The 27,640-nt window shown below is 39.9% G+C and overlaps 2 protein-coding genes across 3 annotated transcripts in view; one reads left to right on the top strand and one right to left on the bottom strand.

Moving 5' to 3' along the window:
- The first annotated feature begins 1,561 nt into the window (after positions 1 to 1,561).
- Positions 1,562 to 27,640, top strand: part of chlsn (cholesin) — a 28,074-nt gene continuing 1,995 nt past the window's right edge. Inside the window, exons 1-5 of one of the 2 annotated variants that reach the window (XM_061967593.1) lie at positions 1,562 to 1,661; positions 1,888 to 2,031; positions 2,104 to 2,202; positions 21,804 to 22,003; positions 22,183 to 22,264. In XM_061967593.1, the coding sequence (XP_061823577.1) occupies positions 1,906 to 2,031; positions 2,104 to 2,202; positions 21,804 to 22,003; positions 22,183 to 22,264 (507 nt within the window). In that variant the 5' untranslated portion in view covers positions 1,562 to 1,661; positions 1,888 to 1,905. The remainder of the gene's footprint in view (positions 1,662 to 1,887; positions 2,032 to 2,103; positions 2,203 to 21,803; positions 22,004 to 22,182; positions 22,265 to 27,640) is intronic. The other variant, XM_061967594.1, reaches the window with a different exon arrangement.
- LOC133610876 (uncharacterized) lies at positions 14,007 to 18,365 on the bottom strand. The gene is made up of 2 exons (XM_061967588.1): positions 17,985 to 18,365; positions 14,007 to 15,376 (listed from the first exon to the last, which is right to left on the bottom strand). Exons 1-2 carry the CDS (start codon positions 17,985 to 17,987, stop codon positions 14,351 to 14,353), a joined length of 1,029 nt encoding a protein of 342 aa, XP_061823572.1. The 5' UTR covers positions 17,988 to 18,365; the 3' UTR covers positions 14,007 to 14,350.

The following is a 27,640-nucleotide window of genomic DNA, read 5'->3' on the forward strand; positions in this document are numbered from 1 at the left end:
ACAAAAACACAACTCACTAATAATGACAATAAAAAGGCCATGAAAACATCCCACGTTCTAAAAATAATTATAAAAAAGATCACCATCAAAACAATTTTAAATATATTACCTGATAATTATTTTTTATCTAGTGTTATCACGGTATTTTTATTTTATTTTTTCTTTATTAGGGCCCGCAGTGGCCCATTGCAAAAGGACTCCCACAGGGAGTCCTTATGCAATGGGACATAAGGACCTATTGAATTTCTAAGGTTTTATTATTATTATTATTTTTCTTCCGCCGCCTCTTTGAGCACTAATTTGACCCACTTAACATGCTTCAAAACTCACCATATTTGACCCACACATCAGGACCTGCGAAAATTGTCTTTTAATAAAAAAACCAAACTGCAAAAATCAAAATTGCGCTCTAGCGCCCCCTAGGAAAAATAAAAACTAGACTGCCTGTAACTCCCACTAGGAAGGTCGGAAAAACATGAAACAAAATCCTCTATGTAGGTCTGACTCAGACCTTACTTTCATAATGGTACATTCTCGGGCTAAAATCAACAGGAAGTTGGCAATTCCCCCTTCAAGACAAAAAAATACTAAAAACAGTCACTTTTGCCTCTTTGCGCTGTAATTTGACCCCCTCGGGCTAAAATCAACAGGAAGTTGGCAATTCCCCCTTCAAGACAAAAAAATACTAAAAACAGTCACTTTTGCCTCTTTGCGCTGTAATTTGACCCCCTTAACATGCTTCAAAACTCACCGAACTGAACACACACATCAGGACTGGCAAAAACTGTGATCTAATAAAAAAACCTAACTCCAAATTCTAAAATTGCGCTCTACAGCAATTTTTTAATAAAACGGACAAAAAACTGCTCCTCGGAAGAAAAAAACTACAAAACTGCCTGTAACTCCCACTGGGAAGGTCGGAGAGACATGAAATGAAAACCTCTCCGTAGGTCTCACTTACACCTACATTTCATAAATTGACAACCCCCAGCAAAAATCTACAGGAAGTTTGTTATTCCCCCTTCAACACAACATTTTTGTAAAAACCCGTCTCCTTTCTTCAAACATTATCTCCTCTGAGCGCGTTTGTTGTTTCGGCTTCAAACTAACACAGGAGAGAGATTGAACCCTTTTGATTAAAAGTTGGTGAAAGAGTTGTGATACCTGCTCCGGTTTTGATTTTATGACCCTTCAAAGACCCGCTGCACTGATGCTCCTGCGGTGCTGTTTTTGTAAGATGGCTGCTCAAAAGCAGGAAGCACCAACGTGCCCACACAATGCAGACAAGGTAGGTACACTAGACAAAAGTCTTGGGACACTTCAGACTAAAAGTAGACAAAAGTATTGGGACACTTAGGACTAGCACCTGCCAAATACGCGGGGCCCGAACAACGCTGCTTGCAGCTTTAATTTTTATTATTATTGTCGTTTGTTTTTTGTATAACCACTTTTTGTTACTGTAGAAAATACCCGATTGTCGTTATTTTAATTGTTGAATGTCTGTACTACACAGGTATTAAAAATCAAGTTTTTAAAAAAGATCTCCGATTGTACGTATCAGTCACAGGGATTGACCAATCACAAAACAGATAGAAAAGTCGTCACATCCGGTTTCAGACGCATGCGAGGAAACGTGTTCTCTCCGCAGCTGATTTAACTCGGTAAGTAAATGACTTCTTTACAACTTAACACATTTTATTTAATCGATACTTGTTGTGTGTCGACGTATTTATTTCTCAGGAAATCTGCGACCTAATAACATTGTGACAAGTAAAATGGATTCTGTTTCATTTTATTAATTCCGTTTATTGACATTGTTGCCATCACTAACACAGAAAAACATAGTAAAACTGCAGAGGGCATTGTATGTACTTCCATGTCTTACAGCAGGACTGAAGCTATCTCATGGCTAAAGACAAACGACAACCGAAGCCTCCAAAGAGGAAGACGTTGGCTCCAGCTGACAGAAATGATGTTTGTGACGGAAATAATAAAGTAAAGAGAGCCAAAAGGGAAAAGATGGACGTAGAGGTGAGTAGAACGGGTCAATAGTCCTTTCTTATTGTGAAGTACTTTTTTGACACATCTTTTTGTCTTGTGCAGGAGGCTCCAGTTCAACTTCCAGAAGACACCATTGCGGCGGAGGAAAAACAAGAGAATAAAGCAAAACAAAAAACACCTGAAGCCGAGACGACAGAGGAGGTACGTACAACTTACTGTTAGAATATTAACCATAAACTACATAAATTAGTAAACTGATATGGATGTCAATATCAAATGTATAAAGTTGGTCTTTTCTTGCGCATTAGTGAGTTGTTTACAAAAGGTAAATATGGTAGGCTACAGGCCATTTACGAGCCAGCAGCTAAGCACACAATAGCATACGTAATACCGTATTTTCCGCACTATAAGGCGCACCGGATTATTAGCCGCACCTTCAATGAATGGCATATTTCATAACTTTGTCCACCAATAAGCCGCCCCGGACTATAAGCCGCGCCTACGCTGCTCTAAAGGGAATGTCAAAAAAACAGTCAGATAGGTCAGTCAAACTTTAATAATATATTAAAAACCAGCGTTCTAACAACTCTGTTCACTCCCAAAATGTACGCAAATGTGCAATCACAAACATAGTAAAATTCAAAATAGTGCAGAGCAATAGCAACATAATGTTGCTCGAACGTTAATGTCACAACACACAAAATAAACATAGCGCTCACTTTCTGAAGTTATTCTTCATTCGTAAATCCTTCGTCTTCGGTGTCCGAAGTGAAAAGTTGGGCAAATTTACGATCCACTGGCAGATGTTGGCGTCGTCTGGCGCTGCCTCCTCGTCTTAGTGAAGGTGTGTTCGCCTTCTGTCATCCATTGTTCCCACGCAGTTAGCAGTCTAGCTTCGAATGCCCTGTTGACACCAATATCTAGCGGCTGGAGGTCTTTTGTCAATCCACCCGGAATGACGGCGAGTATTGAATTAAGCGCGTAAGCGTGTCTCTCAATGTGCTGTTATGAGCTAGCAAATATAACAACTACACTACCCAGCATGCAACGATAGTTACGAGCATGCGCGGTAGCCCTGAGAAGCGTTGTATGCTGGCAGTTAGAATGTGGTTATGAGCACGCTGTGAGTAAACGTTGAGAACTCAGTTAACACGCCTCGTCTGCATTATTTATAATTAGACAGACAACACACTTAATAGGAGCCATTTTGGGGTCTTTACATAAACACACAAATGGAAATGAAACGTCACATATCCCAGCATGCACCGCGCGCTTCTTCTACGGGGAAAAAAGATGGCGGCTGTTTACCGTAGTTGCGAGACCTAAACTTTATGAAAATGAATCTTAATATTTATCCATATATAAAGCGCACCGGGTTATAAGGCGCACTGTCAGCTTTTGAGAAAATTTGTGGTTTTTAGGTGCGCCTTATAGTGCGGAAAATACGGTAAGTAGAGATGTCCGATAATGGCTTTTTTGCCGATATCCGATATTCCGATATTGTCCATCTCTTAATTAACTATTCCGATACCGATATATACAGTCGTGGAATTAACACATTATTGTGCCTAATTTTGTTGTGATGCATTAAACAATGTAACAAAGTTTTCCAAAAAAATCAACTCAAGTTATGGAAAAAAATGCCAACATGGCACTGCCATATTTATTATTGAAGTCACAAAGTGCATTATTTTTTTTTAACATGCTTCAAAACAGCAGCTTGGAATTTGGGACATGCTCTCCCTGAGAGAGCATGAGGAGGTTGAGGTTGGCAGGGTTGAGGTGGGGGGTAGCGGGATGGGGGGTGTATATTGTAGCGTCCCGCAAGAGTTAGTGCTGCAAGGGGTTCTGGGTATTTGTTCTGTTGTGTTACGGTGCGGATGTTCTCCCGAAATGTGTTTGTCATTCTTGTTTGGTGTGGGTTCACAGTGTGGCACATATTTGTAACAGTGTTAAAGTTGTTTATACGGCCACCCTCAGTGTGACCTGTATGGCGGTTGACCAAGTATGCCTTGCATTCACTCGTGTGTGTCAAAAGCCGTAGATAATATGCGATTGGGCCGTCACACAAAGGCAGTGCCTTTAAGGTTTATTGGCGCTGTGTACTTCTCCCTACGTCCGTGTACACAGCGGCGTTTTAAAAAGTCATACATTTTACTTTTTGAAACCGATAATTTCCGATATTACATTTTAAAGCATTTATCGGCCGATGATATCGGCAGTCCGATAATATCGGACATCTCTAGTAATAAGTGTACTTAATTGAACAATATTGCGGTCTAAAACACATTTGTCAATATAAATAATTATAGTCGCATATTACCTGTAGATACAAACTCTCCCTGGCAGAAGCGTATTAGAAAGTTCAGTAACAATTGTGTCCGCATCATAGACTTCATCTCTCAATATCTTTGCTGCAACTTTTGATACTGGTGGTCACTTTATTAAGTTAATAAAAACTATTCAAGAGGGGAAAATAAGTGTTCACATTATAGAGGTGGATGCTTTAGACAAGGTTTATATCACAAATTTTCTCGGGGGAGAAATATCTGTGGCTTCGTGTTCGTGTATGATTCGTGTTCAACATTGGTATTGTATCGGGTCAACCCTAATAATACAAAATCATTTGTAAAGATGTGTAATGATGATTGAGTGACTGGCCTGGTGGATGAAAAATTAGTTTGCCAGCATGAAGTATTATGTACAAATAATTTTTGAAAGCCTATTTATGTAACACCCAGTTACGCCGTGTGCTTGAACACATCATCACATGAACAGCTTTGGATAGTGCAGGGAGCGCAGTGTTTAATTGATCACGGAATGGAGACGTCATTGTTCATCGTTCTGTGTGTTATATCAACAAGTGCCTGTTGATGGTATGTCCCGGTCGGAATTTGTGTGAAGGGTCGCAAATGTAAAATAACCACTATCCATTCTTCACAGATAATGTTTCTCCAATAATTGTTAGAAAAGGGCATTTAAAGTACATTAGTCTACGACCAAAAGTTGATGCTTCTTTTGAATTCTGTGAAAATTGTCTCCATTTTTTCACTGACAAAATTGTGTCAACTAGAGCCAGTCTATCTCAGCCTTCATATGACCCTTCTGTTCCCCTGCATTTCTCTTCTGTTTTCCATCAGTTTGAGCCGGTGTCCTTTTCTTTTTTAAGTGACACAGTTAGTCATATGAAGCCCTCTGGTTCTCCTGCAGATGCCCTCCCACCTCGCCTGTTTAAGGAGGTACTTGCTACTATTGGATCAAGTGTCCTTAACATTATCAATAGTAGCCTCTCTTCTGGAATAGTTCCAGTAGAGTTTAAACATGCAGTGGTACGACCTCTACTTAAAAAACCCAGCCTCGACCCCTCTCTCCTCTCTAACTTCAGACCTATCTCTAATCTTCCATACATTTCCAAAATATTAGAGAAGGTTGTCTACAGTCAGTTGTTGCCCTTCTTAGAGGATAATGGTATCACTGAGCTGTTCCAGTCCGGTTTTAAAGCCCTCCACAGCACAGAGTCAGCGCTTCTAAAAGTTTTTAACGATATCCTCCTGTCCACTGATTCTGGTAAATATGTTGTCCTGGTGCTTTTAGATCTGTCTGCTGCGTTCGACACCGTCGACCACGCCACCTTAATCACTCGTCTTGAGAACTGTGTGGGCATTAAGGGCGCCGCCCTCAACTGGTTCCGGTCGTACCTAACCGACAGGAGTTTTTGTGTAAAAGTAGACAGTTTTATGTCATCCACAGCTCCTTTACCACATGGGGTCCCCCAGGGCTCAATCCTTGCCCCAATTTTATTTGCGCTTTACCTTCTCCCCCTTGGTTCTATTTTTAGGAAGTACAGTATTGCATTTCATTTTTATGCCGATGATTGCCAGATTTATTTTCCCATGGCACAAAATAACACGGTTCAACGTCTTATTGACTGCCTGCACGACATCAAAGTCTGGCTTTCAGCTAACTTCCTGAGCCTAAATGAAGATAAAACAGAAGTTATGTTGTTCGGTCCAAGTCGCTCTCCCTCCCCCAACGTTGACCTCGGCACTCTGACCCCGTATCTCAGCGACTCTGTCACAAACCTGGGGGTAAAGTTTGACTCAGATTTTAAATTCGAAAAACAAATCAGCAGCGTCGTTCAAAAAAGCTTTTATCAATTACGCCAAATAGCGAAAGTGAAACCGCTTCTATCAAGACATGATCTTGAGAAATTAATCCACGCTTTTATCTCGACTCGTCTTGATTATTGTAATGCCCTGTATGTTGGCATTAGCCAGGCCTCCCTCGCCCGCCTGCAGCTCGTGCAGAACTCTGCTGCTCGTCTGCTAACACAGACCCGCAGACGTGAGCACATCACCCCTATTTTAGCGTCCCTTCACTGGCTCCCTGTGCGTTACCGAATACATTTTAAACTCCTTTTATTTGTTTTTAAATGTCTAAACAACCTCGCGCCAACCTATCTCTCCGACCTCCTTCAGCCTTACTGCCCCACCCGATCCTTAAGATCAGCCGATCAGCTGCTGTTGACGGTCCCTGACACAAGGCTGAAGCTTAGAGGTGACAGAGCTTTCGCCGTTGCTGCTCCCAAGCTCTGGAACGACCTACCCCTGAGTGTTAGACAAGCCTCCTCTCTTCCTGTTTCTAAATCTCTCTTAAAAACAAACTTTTATTCCATGGCTTTTAACACTGAGTGATATCCATCCTGCAATGGCGCCCCATAATACACCTGATGTGATCCTGTTTTTATGTTTTTATTAATTCTATTTTAATTATTTATTTTTTATCGTGTTCTGTTTGTGTTGTGTTGTGTTTGCTCGGTACTCGTTTTATCTTTTAACCTGCTCATTGTACAGCGCTTTGGCTACCCCTGTGGTAAATTTTAAATGTGCTCTATAAATAGTTGATTTGATTTGATTTGATTTGAAAGGGGTTTTTCTTCACATTTTCAACATTTTTTTCCAATACATTCATGATTTAAATTTGTTTATGGAAATTATGTTGCTGGGCACTGGGTTTTTTATTGTCAGAAAAAAACCAATATAATAGCATGTACTACGAACAAGTACAGTAGTTTTATGAAGTAATGTAATGATAATATACAGGTTTAACTTGGAGAGTGGACTCCTCTGGTATCGCCCTCAGGTACTTCTCCGTCAAACACACCATAAGCAGCTTCTCCATATTTTCCTGGATAAATGGCGGCCGTTTAGATACTATTTTAACATGCCTAGCGTTAGACTTATTCATCTTCATTATGGTGCAGACTAGCAGTGATACGCTCAAATTTCTTCACCAAGTTGGCAACACGCTTGGTCATGTTTTTGATTATTTCTTTGTGCCATTATTACAACTGGACAGAATGCTAACGATGGTGGTTCCATTCCAAAGACTGATATTTTGCTGGTAGCGGTAACTTTATAGTGATCGTTTTGTCACAGATTATACCTCCCCGCTAATAAGAGGGATTCCATTCTAATAACTGCTGTTGGCGTTTCCAGAGGTGTCGCTTCTTTGCATCGGAACAGCTGTTTTTTACACTACAATAGCGCAGAGACCGTTCTTGTTTGGGCCTTGGCACCAGTGCTCAGACAAGAGTCAATGGCTATGAACTTATGTCTATAAGATTGTCTTGTGGTCTGAGGTGTGTTAAGAGTAGGGATGGGCACCGAAACCCCGTTCCAACAAGGGCATGGTGGTGGTATTGTTCAGGTAACATCTTGGAAGTAATCTAGCGTCCTGACAGAAATACACAGTGTGACGCTGAGCATGCCAACAGCAGCCCTCATGACACCGCTAGCAGCGCTGTACTAGGCTAGTTGGTAGCCACACCAACAACATAGCACTTCGTTGTCATGCACCAATTACAGTTACGGCGGGTGAGGTTGTATTTGCAAACTGCGGCATTATGAGTATCCACAAGCAAGTGTTTTTTTGCACGTTGTCTTTGTTCTGTATTCCTTCAGTAATTATTACAATATGTTGTAGATGTTATTTTTAAATGTATTACTTTATCATTTCATTTACAAGTTTGTTCAACTTGAATGTCACAAAATTCCATAAAAATTAGATGGCTCATTTTTTTAAGTACTCTTTTCAGCACTGTTCAAGCACTAGCGTCGTTTTTTTAAAGTACCGTATTTTCCGCACCATTAGCCGCACCTAAAAACCACAAATTTACTCAAAAGCTGACAGTGCGGCTTTTAACCCGGTGCGCTTTATATATGGATTAATATTACGATTCATTTTCATAAAGTTTCGATCTCGCAACTTCGGTAAACAGCCGCCATCTTTTTTCCCGGTAGAACAGGAAGCGCTTCTTCTTCTACGCAAGCAACCGCCAAGGTAAGCACCCGCCCCCATAGAACAGGAAGCGCTTCTTCTTCTACTGTAAGCAACCACCCGCCCCGGAAGAAGAAGAAGCACGCGGTGCGTGCTGGGATATGTGACGTTTCATTTCCATTTGTGTGTTTATGTAAAGACCCCAAAATGGCTCCTATTAAGTGTGTTGTCTGTCTAATTATAAATAATGCAGACGAGGCGTGTTAACTGAGTTCTCAACGTTTACTCACAGCGTGCTCATAACCACATTCTAACTGCCAGCATACAACAACGCTTCTCAGGGCTACCGCGCATGCTCGTCACTATCGTTGCATGCTGGGTAGTGTAGTTGTTATATTTGCTAGCTCATAACATCACATTGAGAGACACGCTTACGCGCTTAATTCAATACTCGCCGTCATTCCGGGTGGATTGACAAAAGACCTCCAGCCGCTAGATATTGGTGTCAACAGGGCATTCGAAGCTGGACTGCTAACTGCGTGGGAACAATGGATGACCGAAGGCGAACACACCTTCACTAAGACAGAGGCAGCGCCGGACGACATTCGCCCAACTTTTCAATTCGGACACCGAAGGAGAAAAATTCGAGGGATTTATGAATGAAGAATAACTTCAGAAAGTGAGCGTTATGTTTATTTTGTGTGTTGTGACATTAACGTTCGAGCAACATTATGTTGCTATTGCTCTGCACTATTTTGAATTTTACTATGTTTGTGATTGCACATTTGCGTACATTTTGGGACAGAGTTGTTAGAACGCTGGTTTTTAATATATTATTAAAGTTTGACTGACCTATCTGACTGTTTTTTTGACATTCCCTTTAGCGCAGCGTAGGCGCGGCTTATAGTCCGGGGCGGCTTATTGGTGGACAAAGTTATGAAATATGCCATTCATTGAAGGTGCGGCTAATAATCCGGTGCGCCTTATAGTGCGGAAAATACGGTAGTAAGTAGTTAAAATGTAAACAATACCCATTCCTAGTTAAGACTGAATGCGTCCAAATAATTGTCTCCAAAAGGACTATCACGTTCAAACTCCTCATGTCTGTGGGAACCACCGACGCCTCCTGAATCATTTTTATAACCCGTTTTTTTTTACTTTAGAGCCGTTCCTAGATTGCAAATGACACCACGCCCCACCCTCTCCAAAAGTTTCTCAATTATCTTTTGAAAATGTTCACTGTTAAAATATATATCTTGGAATCATTGCTGCTATTTTTTTTACATATGCGGTCAAAATTAAACTTCATAAACATATAGATTTACCCGGTCACAACATTAGGTACACCTGCACACTCGCCAATTGATTCAGAGAGTGAATTAAAAAAAAACTGATTTTATTAGCATTAATGTCATTCCATGTCGCACGTCTGTTATGCCCATGCCACGATTAGATGAACATATTTTATCCTAACTTTTTTTGTGTTTCCTCACAGCCTGAAGCAGGGGGAGAAAAGTTAATCCCCCTCTGGCTGAGAGCTTAACTTAATATTTAGATAAGTGCTTCCACCACACTGCGACGTCACAACGCAGCTAGAATGAAAAACCCCACAAAAAGAGGCATCCAAAACTGCGTGCAAGCTTACGCCAAAAAGCAGGAACTTTATGGTTTGATGCATAGTTTAACACGAGTGTCTAACTTTGTAATTTGTAAGTCAGAAAATACTAAATTCTTCATATGTCCCCTTTAAATAATAGTCACCATTATTCTCTCCTCTCGTATCTCCTCTTCTATGTTGTTTGTTTTTTCTGTGGTTGCTACAGTGGTTGCTATGGTACTACTTCGATTTTGTTAGATCATGTTTGTTGACGTGAGATTTTGGACTTATAGGACTTGAGGCTGACTCAGGTGGTGGAGAGAAGAGTTATGTGTGGGGTGTGCTGTGCTGATATTGTCATAGCACACCACACATCTTATCTTTGTGTTGGGCCTGTCACAGATAAAAGATATTTGTGTACCAGGATGCACTTTTTGGGGAATTTTGCCTATCATTTATAATCCTAATGCAAGACAAGAACACATGTTTTTCATTTGTTAATGCATTTTAACTAGTAAATCAATGCAATTAATAGTCTGCTTACAATGGTCGCTCTATTATGCCTGTAATGCTCTTAAAAAACATCCAATCACCTTCATTAAGGTTTTATATACATGATGGAAGTTTATATGTAGGTAATATAGTAACAGGCACATTTATAATAACATTTAATATTTGCGTATTTTTCTTATTTTAAGCATTCACAGCGCATTTATTTAAAAAACGCATCACGTTTGCTTTCTTTTCATCAACATCACTGATAAAAACTCACTGCAGACTTCATGTGAGCCAACAAACATAATAAAACATCACTAACTGTACAAGGTCTGCTGTCATTAGGATGCCGATTTATAGAATGTTGTTATAATCCCGTTTTGATGAAGAATGTCTCATAATCCTCGCAAATTAAAGCGGGGTGGAACCATGTGTCTTTGTCGTTCTCGCCATTTACGGGTCTAAATCATCTGTCATAGTGTTCCAACTTGTTGAAATACGTCCTCATCCTTCTACTAGCAAGTTGAGAGGCATGATTTATGATCTACAGCAAACTTCCACGAGCAAGGAAGCATTTAACCAGACGATCATGTCAACATAGGCACACAAGCTATAAATAGTTTGTCTGCGTTAGCGCTTATAATAACAATATCACTAATACTTGTTTAATATTCCAGTCACAAAATGTAAATTAAATATTGTTGGCGGTTTTTGGATGGTTATTTAATACATTTTATGGGCGGAATAGAGGACCTCCCATTGGCTCAGTTGAAAGTGGACTTTTATTTATTTACAAGTTAGAATGCATTAGAAAAAAATATATACATCCGTTGTTATGTCTTTCATAATGATTGTGAGCGATAGGCAAAATTCCCCCCAAAAAGTGCAGTTCTCCTCTAAAGGAGACCTTTTATGCAAAACCAACTGTTCTTACCTATTGGTTATTGTGTATTTGGGTTATGTGTAATTACAGAAAATGTGAAATCAAACCATATTTATAAAACAATCTTCCTACATTTTCCAAATAAGATGTTTTAGAATTTAAGGAGGACATCACTGCAGGCCCAGGTGTGAAATGCACGGCCCGTCACTGATATATGGAAAAGTTTTACCCAAAGAGCTTTGCGCTAGTCCGCCATTGTAGTCCGCACTGTAGTCAATAAGCTCCTTATTCCTTATTCTTTCCTCTCTTGTTTTGCGGCAGACTGGCTCGCACATGCACATGCATCCTCCGCTGCTGCCATTTGTAATACAAATTACCGTATAGTTCTAATTTATATCCATCAGTAGACTCCACATGGAAGCGCTAAAAACTACAAGACCACCCTGTCAGGACTGCTTCTGACAGTTTGGTTATGTTTGTGTTTTCCTGTGTTTTGTGCTTTTTCCTGTCACTGCACTTCTGCCCTGAGAGCTGCCTCTCTCATCTTTCTCTGATTGGCACTCAAGACACACCTGTTACCTGATGCCTATTTTTTAAGCCAGCCTGCCCTGCACACGGTGCTGGATCATTCTACTTGCTTCCTTTGCACCTCCCTGTTGCCAATAAATATACTTTCACCTGCACATCGTCTGCTATCTCTGCATCCCTGGGGTCACGCTGCGCGCAACGCTCACCAAACTGTGACACACCCAAAAAACGGCACATTCTGAAGAGACGATCAGAAAGCGGCTTGAAGACGGTCTGTAAAACATAATCAATGCAACATTTGGAGCAAAGAACCACCATTACATGTTATGCAGACCACAAGGAAGTGTTGTAAATGTAGGAAAAAAATCATAATATAACCCCTTTAAGACAAAGTGAACAGTCCCGTTGCGATCTATTGAATGCCCTGAGTTTACAATTACCTGGATGAATGAGAATATATCCATAGCCATCTTATTTTCTATATTCACTTCATACAGACTGAAATAAGTGACAAATTAATTAATTTTTTAATACTTGATTACAGTTAATAATTAAAAAAACAAATCCAGTATCTCATAAATTTGAATAAAGGTCAAACAGCTGACTTTGTAAACAACTGATTTGTGCTCTTATCAGCGATATACAGGTAAAAGCCAGTAAATTAGAATATTTTGAAAAACTTGATTTATTTCAGTAATTGCATTCAAAAGGTGTAACTAGTACATTATATTTATTCATTGCACACAGACTGATGCATTCAAATGTTTATTTCATTTAATTTTGATGATTTGAAGTGGCAACAAATGAAAATCCAAAATTTCGTGTGTCACAAAATTAGAATATTACTTAAGGCTAATACAAAAAAGGGATTTTTAGAAATGTTGGCCAACTGAAAAGTATGAAAATGAAAAATATGAGCATGTACAATACTCAATACTTGGTTGGAGCTCCTTTTGCCTCAATTACTGCGTTAATGCGGCGTGGCATGGAGTCGATGAGTTTCTGGCACTGCTCAGGTGTTATGAGAGCCCAGGTTGCTCTGATAGTGGCCTTCAACTCTTCTGCGTTTTTGGGTCTGGCATTCTGCATCTTCCTTTTCACAATACCCCACAGATTTTCTATGGGGCTAAGGTCAGGGGAGTTGGCGGGCCAATTTAGAACAGAAATACCATGGTCCGTAAACCAGGCACGGGTAGATTTTGCGCTGTGTGCAGGCGCCAAGTCCTGTTGGAACTTGAAATCTCCATCTCCATAGAGCAGGTCAGCAGCAGGAAGCATGAAGTGCTCTAAAACTTGCTGGTAGACTGCTGCGTTGACCCTGGATCTCAGGAAACAGAGTGGACCGACACCAGCAGATGACATGGCACCCCAAACCATCACCCAACCATGCAAATTTTGCATTTCCTTTGGAAATCGAGGTCCCAGAGTCTGGAGGAAGACAGGAGAGGCACAGGATCCACGTTGCCTGAAGTCTAGTGTAAAGTTTCCACCATCAGTGATGGTTTGGGGTGCCATGTCATCTGCTGGTGTCGGTCCACTCTGTTTCCTGAGATCCAGGGTCAACGCAGCCGTCTACCAGCAAGTTTTAGAGCACTTCATGCTTCCTGCTGCTGACCTGCTCTATGGAGATGGAGATTTCAAGTTCCAACAGGACTTGGCGCCTGCACACAGCGCAAAATCTACCCGTGCCTGGTTTACGGACCATGGTATTTCTGTTCTAAATTGGCCCGCCAACTCCCCTGACCTTAGCCCCATAGAAAATCTGTGGGGTATTGTGAAAAGGAAGATGCAGAATGCCAGACCCAAAAACGCAGAAGAGTTGAAGGCCACTATCAGAGCAACCTGGGCTCTCATAACACCTGAGCAGTGCCAGAAACTCATCGACTCCATGCCACGCCGCATTAACGCAGTAATTGAGGCAAAAGGAGCTCCAACCAAGTATTGAGTAATATACATGCTCATATTTTTCATTTTCATACTTTTCAGTTGGCCAACATTTCTAAAAATCCCTTTTTTGTATTAGCCTTAAGTAATATTCTAATTTTGTGACACACGGAATTTTGGATTTTCATTTGTTGCCACTTCAAATCATCAAAATTAAATGAAATAAACATTTGAATGCATCAGTCTGTGTGCAATGAATAAATATAATGTACAAGTTACACCTTTTGAATGCAATTACTGAAATAAATCAAGTTTTTCAAAATATTCTAATTTACTGGCTTTTACCTGTACATGCCAAAATGTACATGTAAACTAACGGTAAATGGATTAGACTTCAGATTATTGTCTGGAATGAATTGTTGATTCGCGTAAAGAAACAATTGCGGCAAAATGGAGCGCACTTCTTGACTAAAACCAGCAGAGGGGCTGTTGTGTTAGTTTATACTAGTTTAAGACAAACACGTGGTAAGTTGAGCTACAGAAAATCTTCCAGGCAGTACAACGCTGGCATTAAAACAGGAGTTCCGAATATTTGGATAGAGTTAATAATAGTGACCCAGGCCATGTCCTGACCATCCGTTTGGTATCTGAACCTCTCTGAGATTCTTCTTCAGAAGAACGCTTTACGACTCGATGTCCTGCAGGGTGTCCCTGATCTCAACGTGGGCCGTGATGATGTTTCTGTTCGCCTGAGTGTGCACAGAACGCGTGCAGCAGTCACTCAGCCGCCTGAGCAGTCCGCCTATCCTTTCCCGGCTCGGCCTGTGCATGAGCGGCACAAGTATCAGGCTGCCGCCGCTTGCAGAGAAGAAGACCAGTTCAGCCACGCTCACAAACGCTCGCTGCCGATGGCTCAGCTTACCCTCTTGGAGCTGTGCTCCTTGCACAAGCACCACCATGTAGAACAGATGGCAGAGTAGCGACACCGCAGTCACCGCCAGGAACACCGGGCCTTCTTCGGAGCCGGAGAGAAATCGTCTGTTTGATTTGCTTTGTCGCACACAGCCACATACCACAAGTCCCAGTTTGAGAACGTAAGGAATGAGAAAAGCTAGGCACAACTTAGCGACGGCATAAATTCCAGCATGGAGCGGATCCATAAAGCAGTCTGTGTTCTGGTGAAGTCCGTCACCGGGTCCTCGGATGGCAGCCAGCAGCACGGAGATCAAAGTAGAGGTGAAGACCACTACGGCCACGCAGACGCCGGGCCTCCTCAGCAGTGTGTTGGACGGTGGGTCGAGGGCTAGGACGTAAGCCATCAGCGCCAAGACGAACAGGCCGCAGAGATAGGTGGTGTTGACGGTGAAGGAGAGCGCGGCACAGCCCAAAACGCTGGTCTGCAGGCTGTGAGGTCTGTGCACCACGTTGTAGAGCGAGAGCAGCACCAGCAGCAGCTGGAGGCCGCAGAAGACCCACAGCAGGCAGTCAAACCAGGCCAGATGCCGCTGCGCTCGGGTGTGAGCGAAGCTGTAGAGCAGGAAGCAGCCTGAGACAAAACCCACAGCAGCAAATAAAGCGTACACGTGGTTGGCTGTGGAGATGATGTTGTTGGCCGCAATCAGCTCCATCACAGATGTTGGCGACTCTGTGAACGCGTTGACATCGAGGGCTTTGCTGTCCAACAGCCATGGTGTGGTGTTCACATTTGTCTGAAAAAAAGTATAAGAAAATATGGCCAGTAAGACATAAATACAGACTTAAATACCATATTCACCCCAATGTAAGATGAATATACACTTAGATTTTTTAAATCAGTTTTTAATATCAGTGCACATGGGTTAATTGTGTCAACATTTTTTATCTAGGTAATAGGGGTGCTGAAACAATTGCTCATCCAAATCATGTTTCTTTCTTATTTACTCGATTCTAAATTTATTAATAATTTTCAAGTATTGATTTGAAGGAAAAAAACATTTTATAATTCTTTTTTTTGTAATACTTTAAAAAAAAAAAAAATTAGACCCTCTACGTGCTTACTCACTCTGTGTAGACGTCACACGTCAGCTGCCAAGAGGAATCATCTCTCAAAGAACCGGAATCAAATTGATTTGTGAGTTGTTGTAAGATTCACATACCTACAAATTAAGAGGGATGTGAACCTTACAACAACTCACAATTTGATTGCGATTCTTGAGGTGACAATTCGATTGAACACGACTCTCGATTCAAATCAATTCTCCCAATTCATCTTAGTATTACAATTATATTACAATCTTTTCAAAACAGGTTACAAAAGCTCCTCTTGGCTGCTGTTGTAGGATGTACTGTATAGCGCAGTGAGTACTCGCAGAAAAACATTTCATTAAAAAAAATTTATATATATTCATATTTGGAATCGTCAACACAAATCTAGATTTTTGTTCAGCACCCCTACAAATCAATATTGAATAGAATATACTTTTATTGTTGCAGCAAGCACATAAAAACAAGACATTATTTTTGCAATTAAATTAATAACAAATTAATAATGATGATGGATTACTCTCATTCATTTTGACAGCAGTGGAATCCTTAATTGATTCTTAACTAATTGAAAATGTTATTTCTAACCTGAAGCTTAACATAATTTACTTTAATAACATTTGACCATCTGTTTTTATAAAAGTCACATAATTGTATATGTTAGGTGAGTCTCCTAGTGTTATTCTATATTTTCATAATATCTCAAATTCCAGTTACATTAAAACTACAGCAGTACCTCGATTGAGTTATTAATCCCTTCCAAAAGGTCCAACAAAGACCGAATTGTTGTAAAATCAAAGCAAATTTTCCCCATACAAAATTATGCAAATTAATTGATCCGTTCCAGAGACCCACAAATATTAATAAAACATATTTTATAGAGAATATTTATAGTTTTATAGGCTGAGAGGGAATGGTAGCATTTTTCCCCATTAAAAATATGAAAATCTAATGAATCACTTTCTTTATCAAAGTATTGGTATTCGCAACTTTTTTTGACCCAATTATGGCTTATTTTGCAGTCGTACTTAATAGAAGTAGAGATTGGGGCTGGGCGTTTATATGATTGTGATCGTTGATTGCGATTAATTTGAGTTCGAACACGGTGATCAACTGTTAGCATATTTCCTTTATCAAACATGGGGGAATAGTCTGTTAGAAGTTACCGCAGTAGTAAACAGTAGGGAAGCAATGATGCTTGGTATAATCCTGCACGTCCAAATACTGCACTTTATTGTATTAATGTAATATTAGATACAGAATTTGAGTTTTAAAAGCTCCGCAATCTGGGTCACCGCTTGTTTGCCAAAGCACTGGTGAGAAGCACTGGTGTATAAAAGTAATTCAAGAATACAAATAATAAATTACTCTTTGAAAGTGTTGTTTAGTAAATGTTATCTTGAAATAAAAGTCTTATAGTATTCAGTACATCAATGATACTTTGTTTACTGCAGAATGTTTGTGATGACAAACTAAAAAAAAAACAATGACTTTAAAAGGGAAAAAAATGTGTTCTTTTTACCCCTACAAAACGTACCGAAAAAGAAGCAAACCCGTGGCCCTTAAACCAAGTACGGACCGTAGCGTGGATTACCTTTATGTTGCACCTCTAGTAAACACAATCATAGATGTGAACAAAATGACAGTTGTCAGCTGTTGGCATATATTAGCTCAATCAAACATGGGGGAAATTATTGTTACAAGATACTGCAGTACTATAAAGTAGGGATGCGGTACTCCCTATAATCCTGCACAGGACAATTGCTTTATTTTGGGGAAAACAATTATTATTCGATATCGGATGATATAAAAATATTTAATCAGGATCATTTTTGGACCATATCATCCAGCCCTAGTAGAGATTCAATGCCTCACTCTTAGAATTCTTAGTTTGGGCACTTGATTCCACAAAATGACACTACTTTGTTACACACAATGTTTGTCCGTATAATAATAGAGGCGGTTCACGAAAACTGCGGCAAACTTTTGTCACAGTTGTATCCTGCGAAATGCAAAAACCCAGGTGCAGCTTTGTTTTACAATTTGTCAACCAAATTTGAGACACATTTGTTTGCATGATAGAAAATCTATTACACCAATTTCTGGAGAAATGGTGTTCCAAAAACAAAAGTTGAGTGTCTGTATTCACTGTATGTAATCTACCACAGCTCTACAGTGTAGGATAGATCTATACATGTAACTTCTATGTACACGTTTGTAGTTTTAAAGGCACTTTTGCTTCATCTTCTGTAAAATAACTGCTGTCTCAGCACTGAAGCACATGTTTCCACTTACCATTTTTTGTTGTCTTCACGCAATGGTCTCCTGTTTGTATCTCCCAGCTGGACGGCTGCTGCTGGCTGAATAAAAGCCAAGAAGATGACAAAAAGATGAGCGCTCGCTCGCAGCATAAGACTGCTCAAAAAGGGTTTTTTATTTTTGTGGGCAGCATACGTTCAGAATGACTTTGGCCACGTGATCAGAACACTTTCCGCCCCTCTTTTTTTCCACCCTTCACCTTGCAGACCGAGGACCGTTAAATCAGAGCACATAGTGGCTCCCTTGTTAAGGCTCCCATGAGGATCACATTAACTTTTTTGAGAAAGTTTAAATGAATGCCATGCACATAATATTGCTGCACTGTGGATGGGTGTGTGTATTTATAGTCGAGCTGGAATTTTTCACAAGAATTTGCAAATTATGACTCAACTGTGCTATACTTGAATAGTGCAAAAGTGTGCTCTAATGCAGCCATAGCCGAATAATGCAAACTACCGGAAACAGCCTCAACTGCAATGAAACAGGAAGTGCCCTTTACGCTTTGCTGCTACTTAAACGTGCACGTTATTTTTGCAGTCTGTTCAGGAACAGGATGCTAATTTACCACAATATTGTCTGTCAGGGAAGACAATGAGTTTACGGATAATATAAAAAGTAGGGCTGTAAGAGATAAGGAGTTAACTCATGTTATTATTAACAAAAAATTATCACATTAATCATGTTTACACGCAGATTAATCACGCAATATATTTCAACATTTTGCCTCACGGGGCCAAAGTGAAAATGTGCCAACTGCCTGTGGGCCAAAAACAGCAGTTATAAGCGTGAAACACAAATAGCCCAAATGTTCGTATATTAAACGGTAAATGGGTTATACTTGTATAGCGCTTTTCTACCTTCAAGGTACTCAGCGCTTAGACACTATTTCCACGTTCACCCATTCACACACTGATGGCGGGAGCTGCCATGCTAGGCCCTAACCACGACCCACAAGGAGCAAGGGTGAAGTGTCTTGCCCAAGGACACAACGGACGTGACTAGGATGGCGGAACTTGTATCCCTCAAGTTGCTGGCACGGCCGCTCTACCAACCGAGCCACGCCCTTTCAAAAACCAGTGCCAATAACAATGATAGATGACAACTATCTTAGCCAACTTCTTAGCATTGCGAACACGCCATCAGTGATTCCGAATGCTAACAATTTTTTTTTTTTTTTTACTTCCAATACGATATGGATATTAATTTGATCCGATCGGAAGTGGAGTGATAACTGTGTTTGGCGACACTTAGTGATTACAAAAATAAATTAAATTAAGCTCATGACACATTAAGTTAAATTATGCGGACATGTTTGTTGCTGGATATTTTTTACTATGCTTCTGCCTTGGAGACTTTATGTGCAAGTAATAAGCAACTATAATTATTTGATACTTGTTTATTTTGACAAAGGGGGTGTTTTAGACTGCAATATTATTCAATTATTATTACGTATGTCTAGCTTGTGTGCTCAGTGGGGGGGCAGCGTAGCTCAGATGGTAGCGCGGCCGTGCCAGCAACTTCAATCAATCAATCAATCTTTATTTATATAGCCCTAAATCACAAGTGTCTCAAAGGGCTGCACAAGCCACAACGACATCCTCGGTACAAAGCCCACATACGGGCAAGGAAAAACTCACCCCAGTGGGACGTCGATGTGAATGACTATGAGAAACCTTGGAGAGGACCGCATATGTGGGTAACCCCCCCCCCCCCCTCTAGGGGAGACCGAAAGCAATGGATGTCGAGTGGGTCTGACATAATATTGTGAGAGTCCAGTCCATAGTGGATCCAACATAATAGTAAGAGTCCAGTCCATAGTGGGGCCAGCAGGACACCATCCCGAGCGGAGACGGGTCAGCAGCGTAGAGATGTTCCCAGCCGATGCACAGGCGAGCGGTCCACCCCGGGTCCCGACTCTGGACAGCCAGCACTTCATCCATGGCCACCGGACCTGTGCCCCCCCCCCCCTCAAGGAAAAGGGGAGCAGAGGAGAAAAGAAAAGAAACGGCAGATCAACTGGTCTAACAGGGGGGCTATTTAAAGGCTAGAGTATACAAATGAGTTTTAAGATGGGACTTAAATGCTTCTACTGAGGTAGCATCTCTAATTGTTACCGGGAGGGCATTCCATAGTACTGGAGCCCGAATAGAAAACGCTCTATAGCCCGCAGACTTTTTTTGGGCTCTGGGAATCACTAATAAGCCGGAGTTCTTTGAACGCAGATTTCTTGCCGGGGCATATGGTACAATGCAATCGACAAGATAGGACGGAGCTAGACCGTGTAGTATTTTATACGTAAGTAGTAAAACCTTAAAGTCACTTCTTAAGTGCACAGGAAGCCAGTGCAGGTGAGCCAGTATAGGCGTAATATGATCAAACTTTCTTGTTCTTGTCAAAAGTCTAGCAGCCGCATTTTGTACCAACTGTAATTTTTTAATGCTAGACATAGGGAGACCCGAAAATAATACGTTACAGTAGTCGAGACGAGACGTAGCGAACGCATGAATAATGATCTCAGCGTCGCTAGTGGATAAAATAGAACGAATTTTAGCGATATTACGGAGATGAAAGAAGGCCGTTTTAGTAACACTCTTAATGTGTGATTCAAACGAGAGAGTTGGGTCGAAGATAATACCCAGATTCTTTACTGATTCGCCTTGTGTAATTGTTTGGTTGTCAAATGTTAAGGTGGTATTATTAAATAAATGTCGGTGTTTAGCAGGACCGATAATCAGCATTTCCGTTTTCTTGGCGTTGAGTTGCAAGAAGTTAGCGGACATCCATTGTTTAATTTCATTAAGACACGCCTCCAGCTGACTACAATCCGGCATGTTGGTCAGCTTTAGGGGCATGTAGAGTTGGGTGTCATCAGCATAGCAATGAAAGCTAACACCGTATTTGCGTGTTACAAACTTGTAACTTGAGGGTTACAAGTTTGAATCCAGCTTTCACCATCCTAGTCACAGCTGTTGTGTGTTTGGGCAAAACACTTCACCCATTTTGCTCCTGATGGGTCATGGTTAGCGCTTTGTATGGCAGCTGCCACCATCAATAATGTGTGAATGTGATGTATAATGTAAACAGTTTTGGGTATCGTTTCAGGTATGGTAAAGTCAATTACAGATCATTACCATTTATTGTGTGCTTAGCTGTTGCATAGCTGCTAGCTCCTATAGCCTAGCATGTTTACCTTTTGTAAATGACTTGACTAAAATAAAATTAAAAAAAAACTTTGTGTGCTTATTAAAGCACATAAAGATGTAAGCTAGCTGTCCAGCTTTGTACAAGAAAACACGGTGCAGGACTGCTTGTAGTAAAACTAATATTAAAAAAGTTTAGATACAAGCCAATAATAATCAGATACTTGTTTTTTCTGCTGATATTGGATCAATACTGTATGTGATATCGATATTGGATCAGTCACTCCTAGTGAGCCTAAAAGGTCAGTATGAATGTATAATTATTGGGTCGCCACCCAAATAAATTACATGCATTAAAGTAACACATTTTGATTCTGATTATAAAATTGTATTTGTGTCCAAATATTGGCACCTTTTTAAAAAAGAAAAGAAAAAAAAGAATTTAAATCATGCTAGGCAGTAATAACCTGTTATTATTAATGATCTATCCAAATGGAAAAATGTTATTAATCCAAATTCAAAAGTGTGATTAATCATGACTAATCCAAATTCAAAAAAGTAATAGTTAATCTTAAAAATGTCATTTGACATTACTAATAAAAATAATTATCACTGTTATGTAAATTCTGCCTTTTGGTTGGCTTTTCTGTGGTAGGTTCCATCTCCACCAAATGATCCAGGTGAGGAAGAGGACTTGAGCCCAGAGGAGAGGCGAGTTCTGGAGAGGAAGATGAAAAAGATCAGGAAAAAGGAGGAAAAGGCACATCTGAGAGAACAGGGGATTATTCTACCTAAACCTATAATCATTGCTCGGCCTTCCAAGGCTTCCAAGATAGCCTTAGATTACCTCACCTGGTAAGTGACTGAGTTGGTCTCCACTGAATGACATCCTCCTTTGCTACACAGCGACTACATCTTCACTTGACATGCATAAGTGCTAGAACCCATTACTGAGGGATTTAAATGTACCAAAACATGTTTTTATTGTGGCCTACGCACTAAACTACACATTTGATCCATTGCTGTCTTTGTAGCTGGGCTGAAAATCGTGAAGGGTGGAAGTTCCAGAAAATCCGACAGACGTGGTTACTCCAGCACATGTTTGACTCTGAACAGGTAACGACATCCCCTTAGGTTGAAATTGTCACGCGCTAGTTTATTTAACTTATTTAATAACACATTTATAACAATTCTTAAAGTGAACTGCTCCCATTAACGCCATCAAGGGCCTGAGTTACTTAGATCCAAATACCACGCACTAAACAGTGTGTGCAATCTATGAAATAGCATGTACTATTAGTGTGCGTGTTGCGTGCGATTTACTAAGACTGCGTGTGCAAAATGGTGTAGACCGCCTTACTTTAAATGAGGAGTTTGCATGTACTATATCAGGCATCACCATGGAGACACTCCACTTTCATTTGATCAAGCTTCTACGTGTGGCATTTTGCTATGTTTTCAAACAAGCAGGAGACATGTACTACGTTTTATGCACATTTTAGCAGCAGACCTACAGTGCATTTACATTGAAACCACTTTTTTTTTTTACTGTAGAAGCTCCACTCCTACTTACAAGACGCAAAAACTGCATGCCGGTACTTGAAGTGCAGAGCGGCATGGCTCGTTTGTAGAGCGGCCGTGCCAGCAATTTCAGGGTTGCAGGTTTCGCCATCCCATGTCACCGCCGTTGTGTCCTTGGACAAGACACTTTACCCACCTGATCCCAGTGCCACCCACACTGGTCTAAATGTAGCTTTAAGGGGAAATGCACTTTTTTTTGGAATTTTGCCTGTCGTTCACAATCATTATAACATCCAAGAAGACAAAAGTTTTTTTTTTTGTTGCTTTCTAACATGTAAAAAATCGGCTCATTCTAGGTAGCTAGCAATGCAGCTAATGGGAGCAAGCAATGCTGCCTCTAAATAACTTTAAAAATGCATTCAAAAACGGTCCCCAATGTTTCATTAACGTTCCGTAACCTGTATAATAACCAAACTATAGCAACATTGTTATTGTAAGAGTGAACACTGAGGAACTGTACTGATTAAAAAACATGAACAATTATATTACATTATCTGTAAAAGCCCACATTTCATATTTTCTTTGTACACAGCTACCTATACAGTGTATGTTATCTGTCATGATGCACGCATGATGTGCTGCGTTTATCATGATCAATATAAAGTGTGGCTCACTCGATGGACAGTTGTCTCTTTGGTCCAGCTGGTCGGGGACATTTTTTCTGGTTTATTTGGGTTAAGCGCACCATTTATGTCAATAAAGCTTGTCTCCAAATTCCACATTTGCAGCTTCGAGCAGATTTCACCTCACTCTCTGTTTCCGTCTGCTCCAACGTTTCACCCTCTTTTTCATGCTCGCTTTGAGAAGCAGCAGTGAAACCTTCGTTTATTCAGCTTAAAAAAAATAAGGTTGTTAATCCTCATTCGTCGAAAAATAGTCGTCTTTGTTGTTTGTTACCAAGTCTGCCATGATTAGAACACACAGGTTTTGTATCCGGAAGTAGGAACACACTGGAAGTCGGGCGTGCATTGCTACGGAAACAGAAATCAATGCGCGGAAGAAATCAGTCCCGGAAATGATTAAAGTGATCAAAATACGGTAAATATTGAACATATTACATATTGTTATGAACATGTCTGTTCCTACATTATATAGACCTGCAGTGTGTATATAAAACGTTGATGGAGGGTTTTGAAGGCTACAACGGTGACTCCCATTAGCCGCATCTTCCAAGCATTTTTTTATCTTTAAAAAAAAAAAAAAAGACATGTATTCTTGTCTCTCATAATGTTTGTGAACGATAGGCAACATTCCAAAAAAAGTGCAGTCCCCCTTTTAAAGATGTAGATAATGGGTTTCAATATGTAAAGCGCTCACGAGAGAAAAAAGCACTACGTATAAATGATTCACTTCACGTCACACTGTTTCATATGAGAAATATTTTAATATATGTGGAAAAAAACAAATGTCATTAAAACAATATTAAATGACACCAAAACAGCATTAGTTTAATTTGTTTTAATAAGGATTTAAGGATTCTCAAATCCTTAAGCAGCTATAAAAATTATAAAATAATGTTGCTGAATAGATACTGTGTGTCTAATATTTTTCATTTCTGATATGTCTAATAGTTTTAATTTCTGACCGTCCAAAATGTTGACACACATACGTAGGACAGAGGATTCTCGTCTGTCTGTCTGTGGAGCGTGAGCACTGATTCTGAAGCCGTGTGTGGAACTGTCAGTCTGCACGTCCTTCCCACACGTGCTTAATAAAGCGCAGTATAGTGCTTGCAAAATGGTAATGTGTTGATAATTACATTGCGTGTGCTGAATAGGTATATTTGCAAATGTTTCCAGTTTTGTGGACATTTTGATGATCAGCATATATTTAGAATATTAATGAAGACACAGACGCAAAATGAATTGCAATCCACTTTGCACACGTTTCGTAGATCAGCTTTGCGTGTGCTGTCAAGTTTGCACTTGTTTTAGTCCATGCAAACCTTCAGTAAATGGGGCCCTCTGTCTTCTTTACTAGGTGTGTGGTCTCTGTGGGCACTATTTTCTTTGTGCTTGATTTAAAAAAATTGCATAACTGCGCTGATTCTGGCTGTGCAGCATTCTCTCCCTCGACTTAAGTGTCAGTGCGCAACTATGTACATCCAGGAAGTACACTTTGGGTGGAGCAACCCTTAAATGTGGCCGTTCCCTTTCAAATCTGGCCTATGTGTATTCTCCCGTCGACTTAAGTACTTTTGTTCTTACCCGCCTCTGGGGCTGCAATAAGTCCAGCGCCCCAAGAAGGTAAAACTTTATATTGCACTTAAAGTTTGGATGCAGTGAATGCCACACATAATGAAATGATGAAATGAACTTCCAGTAAGCTATCAAATCTATTTTGATTGCTTCAATGATGAGGGTACAGGCTTCATAATGCCACTATGTATTAAATATCAAAAATCAAACTGCACATCGTGAGTGCGACCACAGCGGAAGTGGACGCACATATATCACCATGACAACACGCGTTTACGCAACAGGCATCCATCCATTTTCTACCGCTTGTCCCGTTCAGGGCTGCGGAGAGTGCTGGAGCCTATCTCAGCTGCATCAGGCCTAAATTGATACAGCTTTTTAAAATTTAAAAAATTATCTTTTTCATGGATTTCAATGACATTCAAAAGTGATTTTCACACAACCGAAAAAAAAAGGCGTCCCGGAAAAGTCCACCTTATTAGTAATGAGCCCGTCGTCATTCACGACTCAAGCACTTTTGCCTCACTTACTTTCTGCAGGGTGGGTGCTAAGAGCAACATGCGTAACTTCAATCACTTAAAAAAACACTGAAAGGGGAATTTTGCCTATATCTTTCAATCCTTATGTGAGACAAGAACACATCTTTTTTTTTAATGAATTTGTAATATACGGCACGTACGAGTTGGCTAACAAATGCAGCTCTAAAAAACATTCAAAAACTGCCAACAATGCATCTTGTGACCTGAATAATAACCAAGTATTAGCGATATTGTTATAAAAAGCGCTACTGCTGAGGAACTACTTTTAGCGGCGCCATTATCACAGGGAGGTAACTGGCTTATACAGCTACTGACATACTACTCACTTTTATAGTAGAAAGTTGTGACCATAAACCCAGAAGTTGGTCAACTTTGACATCCAACTTAGATCCGGAGATCGCGAGAAAGTCACAAAAAGATGCTTGTTTGCACCCACCTTTTTTTTTCTTTTTTTTAACCTGCGTGAAGATTATGATTCATTTGTCATCTAAACATGAAGAAATAAACATCCCATCAGTCAGATTGTATCTAGCTCTGCATGTGCTTTAGAATGATGGAGGTGTTTTTACGGTTCAAGGGCCGCTGAACAAAGTAGGACACCACAATGTCCGCAGGAAATTATAAATGGTTTTGTTACGCACTTTTCATTTAAATACATCTTAAAGTGCTACAGTACAAACCAACATGCAAAATAGTGGGTTTTCTAACAGCGCGTCTATTAATTTTAGTGATTTAAAATATAACTTTGTCAAAAGATTTGTGTTCAAATACTTTTGAGTACATTCGACAATACAGGGGTAATGATAACTGTAATAATTTTGGTCAAGATAACGGTGATATGAAATGTTCGTATCGTTAAATTCCTAGCCATACTGTTGTTTACAATGAACTCATGAACTGGATTAATGCTGGCTTAGCCATTTTGTTCCAAACTTGGTTGTGAAATATACTTATTAGTAGATGATCATATAAATATAAAGCCCTTGCTTCAATAGGAGCATTTATGGTACATATACAGTGCAGATGGAAACACAAACATACAATATAATTAGAAAAAAATATTTTTATTATCTTTTTTTCTTAATATTTTAATGTATTTGTGGATTTATACATCATTGCTATTAGTCTTATCAACATGTTTTGCCTTGTGTTGTTTGTTTCCTTGCCCTTGTTTGGTGTGATGTTTTTACTACCCTTTACATTACCAACATAACAATGTATACTACTGTATGCAGAGGTGGGTAGAGTAGCCAGAAATTGTACTCAAGTAAGAGTACTGTTACTTTAGAGATTTATTACTCAAGTAAAAGTAAGGAGTAGTCACCCAAATATTTACTTGAGTAAAAGTAAAAAGTATGTTGTGAAAAAACTACTCAAGTACTGAGTAACTGATGAGTAACATACACACACATATCATATGTATATACATATATATATACATATACATATACCGGTACATATATATACACACACATATATATATATATATACAGTATATAATTTTTATTTATTTATTTTGCCGTTTTTGTTTACATGTTAAAGGTGTTTTAATGAATATACATGCATGTTTAACACATATAGATTCCTTTCTTTCATGAAGACAAGAATATAAGTTGGTGTATTACCTGATTCTGATGACTTGCATTGATTGTAATCAGACAGTAGTGCTGATAGCGTCCACGTTTTCAAATGGAGGAGAAAAAAAGTTCCTCCTTTCTGTCTAATACCACATGAAAGTGGTTGGTTTTTGGCACCTTATTTGTCCAGCTTCCATATTCGTTTTTATACACTTTACAAGAAATACATTGGCGGCAAACTCCGTAGCTTGCTAGCTTGTTTGCGCTGGCTTTCGGAGACTCTTGTTTTGAAAGCGCAGGCGCGATGGAGCGGCACTTTTATTGTGAAGACAGGAACTGTGCAGTCAGTCTTTAGGCTTTTGACAGGATGTACGATTGAAATAAAAAAGGGTCTTTTTTCCTTCACACTTTTGATTGATTGATTGAATCTTTTATTAGTAGATTGCACAGTACAGTATACATTCCGTACAATTGACCACTAAATGGTAACACCCGAATAAGTTTTTCAACTTGTTTAAGTCAGGTCATGTGACCGCCTGGCTCTGTTTGATTGGTCCAACGTCACCAGTGACTGCATCTGATTGGTGGAACGTAGTG

This window comes from Nerophis lumbriciformis, linkage group LG11 (genome assembly GCF_033978685.3).
Source record: "Nerophis lumbriciformis linkage group LG11, RoL_Nlum_v2.1, whole genome shotgun sequence".
Lineage (NCBI taxonomy): Eukaryota > Metazoa > Chordata > Actinopteri > Syngnathiformes > Syngnathidae > Nerophis > Nerophis lumbriciformis.